Source organism: Rhincodon typus, chromosome 16 (assembly GCF_021869965.1).
Source record: "Rhincodon typus isolate 14 chromosome 16, sRhiTyp1.1, whole genome shotgun sequence".
NCBI lineage: Eukaryota > Metazoa > Chordata > Chondrichthyes > Orectolobiformes > Rhincodontidae > Rhincodon > Rhincodon typus.
Genome location: NC_063347.1, coordinates 60,521,882 through 60,526,925, shown reverse-complemented (window position 1 = coordinate 60,526,925; position 5,044 = coordinate 60,521,882). Strand labels below are relative to the sequence as shown.

General features: G+C 42.2%; 2 protein-coding genes across 5 annotated transcripts in view; both read right to left on the bottom strand.

Moving 5' to 3' along the window:
* Positions 1-3,446, bottom strand: part of LOC109915046 (formylglycine-generating enzyme) — a 17,482-nt gene extending 14,036 nt beyond the window's left edge. The window contains exon 1 of the mRNA XM_048606466.1: positions 3,322-3,446. Coding sequence (XP_048462423.1) covers positions 3,322-3,443 — 122 coding nt within the window. The 5' untranslated portion in view covers positions 3,444-3,446. The remainder of the gene's footprint in view (positions 1-3,321) is intronic.
* Positions 1-5,044, bottom strand: part of itpr1b (inositol 1,4,5-trisphosphate receptor, type 1b) — a 500,439-nt gene that overhangs the window by 429,866 nt on the left and 65,529 nt on the right. The window lies entirely within an intron of this gene.

Here is a 5,044-nt window from a genome sequence, read left to right as displayed (position 1 = left end):
ACACACACACACACACACACACACACACACACACACACACACACACAGAATTTTAGTATGATATGTGGCCCTGCAACCATGGGCTTTCAAGCGCTGTTTTCCCAGATCAAAGGCCAAGTCTGTTTGCCAAATTTGTCTTCTATTGCTTTATTTGTCAATATATGACTGCAGTTTGATAAATTAATCTCATGTACTAAAACATTAATAGTGATAACTACATAGAATTCTCCTGCCAATGATAACCTCCTCATGTTGTGAGTACATCTGTTCTCAGTGGGATATAATTCCACAAGTTTCAACAGCTCCCACTTTCTCATGCTGACTGAAGTAACCTCAGATAGCAAGTGTCCACAGGCTGTTTTCATTCTGGGAGCATCATGTTATTCTGACCAAAATAGAACAAACTTAGTCAAAGATGACTTCAGGACTGATGTGAATGTGTTTTCAATTCATGCAGAAGGCTGAGAAACATTTGCAATGGACTCCCAGGTTCGATAATGGATGTAGAAATATTAGAACAACTGAAGAAGTAAACTGGATGCTGCAATAAGTGAATCCTGGGTGCCGATTAATTAATGAACCAAGACAAGTTCCATTGTCTTGCCCTTCCTGTAATCATACGTGTGCATGCACTCCAACTGAACTCAAGGTACTATGGCCAAGTGTTGCATTCCTGATGGTATTTCAGATAGGATCACTTACCTCATCAGTACAGAACTGCAATAATCATGATGAAAGTAAAATTTTCTATTTACCATATCTGACACTGATTCAAGAGGTCATAGAATCATAGAGTTGTACATGGAAACAGACCCTTCAGTCCAACTCATCCATGCCAAACAGATATCCTAAATTAATTTAGTCCCATTTTCCAGCATGTGGCCCATATCCCTCTAATCCATTCCTATTCATATATCCATCCAGATGCCTTTTAAATGTTATAATTGTACCAGTCTCCAACACTTCTTCTGGCAGCTCAATCTATACACGCAACACACTCTGTGTGAAAAAGTTGCCCCTTAGGTTGCTTTTAAATTTTTTCCCTCTCACCTTAAACCTATGCCATCTAGTTTTGGACTCTCCCACCTTGGGAAAAAGACCTCGGCTATTCACCCTATCCATGGCCCCTCATGATTTTATAAACCTCTATAACGTCACCACTCAGCCTCTAAAGCTCCAGGGAAAATAGCCCCAGCCTATTCAGTCTCTCCCTTACAGCTCAAACCCTCCAACTCTGGCAACATCCTTATAAATCTTTTCTGAACCCTTTCAAGTTTCACAACATCTTTGTTATAGAAGTATTGGATACTGCAAACTGTCTTGTGCATTGTCAGGTCAGCTTTCACACAATCAGTGAATTTTGGTAATTTTGCCCTCAAACTTCTACCATGCAACTGAACGTGAGTGGATATTTGCCAGTGAATACTGTATTTAGACCTGCTAATATGGCAGAGATTTGAGTGCAGCATTGAGTAGTGTAGGTTGTTTTCCAAAGCTCAGTTATTATCTTGTTTTATCACTTTTTCATTTACCCCACAGTACCATGAGGATGGTCAAGGTTGCTGCAAAATAAAAACTGATTTTTATTTTCACAGGATCAAATCATGCAAGCAAAGAAAAAGTAGCAGTTCCAAACAAGTGATTTATTAATGTTCCGTCATCAAATATTTTTGGTATTATCAGTTTGTGTTATACGTATAACCTGATTCTATTGCTGTAGAAAATAGCTAAACAACACTAAAGAGAGGCAAAAGATGGACGATTTCAATCCAATCACTCACTGCAGATAATAAGTCAAAAAACCAGCTTGGAATACATTTGTCTGCTTTTAGAACTAAATAGTAGAGATTGAGTCAGGCACAATTTGCAGGCCATGAAAATATATAAATGCATACAGCCAAATACCTTATGAAGCATGGTATTCCATGTAAACATATGAAATAATGAACAGGCTATTCATAACATTAAGCCCACTCTGCCATTCAATAAACATCACTGATCCTCTATTTCAACTCAACACTCCTGCTCTCTTCACATACCTCCGGGCACTTTTAGCCTATATCTATTTCCTTCATGTATGTAATCAGTGGCTTAGCGTCCCAGTCTTCCGTGGTAGAGAATTCCACAGATTCACCACCCTCTGAGTGAAGACAATTTCTGTCATCTCAGTCTGAAATTGCCTATCCTGGACCCTGAAACCGTGACCTCTTGTTCTGTATCCCTCCATCCCACATCTTTACATCAAGTCAATGCAGCACTGTCAGCATTCAGTGTGTTTCAGTCCCATTCTTCCAAACTCCAGTGGATACAGGTCCAGTCCACTCAATCGGTTCCCGTAAGAGAAACTTGCTGTTCCAGGAAGGAATCTCGTAAGTTCTTTTCAGGATGGTGTAGACTGTATGGCTCTTACTGCAAGAAGTTTTGCCATTCAAATTTCATGTTCTCCCCATAATAACCTATGCTTTCCTTGCACTTAAAAAAAATCACAAGGTGCGGAACTTAGTGATAAGGCAAGCATTAATTGCTCATCCTTAATTTCCTTTGAGAGTGCAACCCTGCACTGAACTCAAAAAATTTGAAACATTCTGTGAAAAGGCAAAGATGTGGTTTCAAATCTCCATTCACGACTTGAGACATTTGAAAAGTTTTCCCTGATTTTGATTTTGTTTATTCATTTGTGGGATGTGGATGTCGCTGTCTGGGTCAGCATTTCTTGCCCACCCCTAGTTGCCCATGAGAAGGTGGTGGTGAGCTGCCTTCTTGAACCGCTGTAGTCCTCCTGCTGTGGGTCGACCCACTATGCCATTACGGAGGGAATTCCAGGTTTTTGACCCAATGATAGTGAAGGACATATTTCCAAGTCAGGATGGTGCGTGGCCCAGAGGGGAACTTGAAGGTGGCGGTGTTCCCATGTATCTGCTGCCCTTGTTCTTCTAGACGGAAGTGGTCATGGGTTTGGAAGGTGCTGTCTGAGAATCTTTGGTGAATTGCCATAGTGCATATTGGAGACACACAGTTCTGCTACTGAATGCTGGTGGTGGAGGGAATGGGATGCAGTGCCAATCGAACGGGCTGCTTTGTTCAGAATGGTAACAAGCTTCTCCTGAAAAGCTTAGTAGCTAACGAAATGTAAATTAACAGTTCAAGCCAAAAAGGTCCTGCTTTCCTATTTCCCAATTCATGTTTGGAATATTAAGCTCCCCAAAATGACTTTAAATTACACTGGCTTTGTTTGATTTCTTTCTCTTTTGTGTTACAGGCTGTAAAATGAAATCAAATGAACAAAGATGTATTTGATATGGACTTTTGTTCTATAGTTACCTGTTCTCAAGTCCCCCTCTGCATGCATATTCCCATTCAGCTTCTGTGGGCAGCCTTTTCCCTGCCCAGGTACAGTAAGCCACTGCGTTGTTCCAAGAGACATGTACAACTGGATGATCCATCCTGAAATGCAACAAAACACATTACGACTGAGAATCACACACAGTATTTCACCACAAGGGTTACAACTTCCATGCGCCACTACTACTACTGCCAATCAGGCCACAGCGAAACTGTCGGTCCTCAGACATAATCAATCTTAATTCAGGTACAGCAGTGGCTATAACAAAAGCAAAATGCTGGAGAAGCTCAGCAGGCATGGCGGCATCTGTGGAGAGAAAAGCAGAGTTAAAGTTACGAGTCCAGTGACCATTCGTCAAAACTAAAAGCAGCTCGGAAATGGGTGGGTATTTATGCTGGTGAAGGGGGTGGGGAACTGAATCAAATAGATGGACAAGATGACCAGAGACAGAGAGATGGAGAGAAAGGGAAGCAGGGATTGTTGACAGTAAGCTAGGGAATAAGTAAATGCTGAATAGGTGATAACGGGAACGGTGGATAGTTGAATATGAGTTTGCTGTGCTGGAAGCAACCCAAGCAGAACAGGACATGGGGCTGTAGGGGTGGGATTTGGATCAGGAGGGAGGTGTTCACACTCTGAAATTGTTAAATGCAATGTTGAGTCCTGAGGGCTGTAAGGTAGTTAGGGGAAGATAAGGTGCTGTTCCTCCAGCTTGGACCGACTCTCACTGGAACAGTGCAGCACACCTGAGACAGAAATGTTGGCATGGGAACATGGGGGTGTGTTGGAATGGCAAGCAACTGGAATTTCGGGGTCATTTTTACAGATAGAGCAGAGGGTTCCACAAAGCTATCATCTAGTCCGCATTTTGTCTTCCCATTGTGCAGGAGTCCACATTGTGAGCAGCAAATACTCTAGACATGATAGAATGAAGTGCACATAAATCACTGCTTCACCTGGAAGGTGGATCTGGCGCCTTGCTTAGTCAGGAGGGAGGAGGTAAACTAGGCTAGTGTTGCACCTTCTGCAATTACATGAGAAGGTGCCGTGGGGCTGTGAGGTAGTGTTGGGACTGGAGGAGGAGTGGACCAGGGTGTCCTAGAGGGAATGATCCCTACAGAATCATGACAAAGTAGGGGAAGGGAATGTGTTTCTGGTGGTGGCACCCTGCTGGAGGTGGTGGAAATAGTGGCGTATGATCCTTTGGGTGTGGAGGCGGTTGGGATGGAAAATTGAGGATCGAGGCCTGGTCAAATGTTGAACCTCCTTGCTACGTGCAGTTCAAAGCTTCGCCATAAGAATACTTGGATTAATCTATCAGGAAGTTTACATCAAACCATTAAACAACTACAACTACACTGGAACGTGAATTTCGATAAGAATGTATCAATTATGTTTCTACAAGTGATCACACACAACTAAATCAGAAACAGAGACATGGGCATTAACAACCACAAAGAAAACTATGATTAAATAACGAGAATGACTCTACTGAGATGGAGTTTCTCTTAACCAGTGATACATTAATCCAACTTTACGTCTGTAAATAAACTCATACAGATCTCAATATCTTACATACATCGTTGGAACATATCCAAAAAACTGTTACAAGAGACAACAAGGTGCAGGGCTGGATGAACACAGCAGGCCAAGTAGCATCATAGGAGCAGAAAGGCTGACGTTTCGGGCCTAGACCCTTCA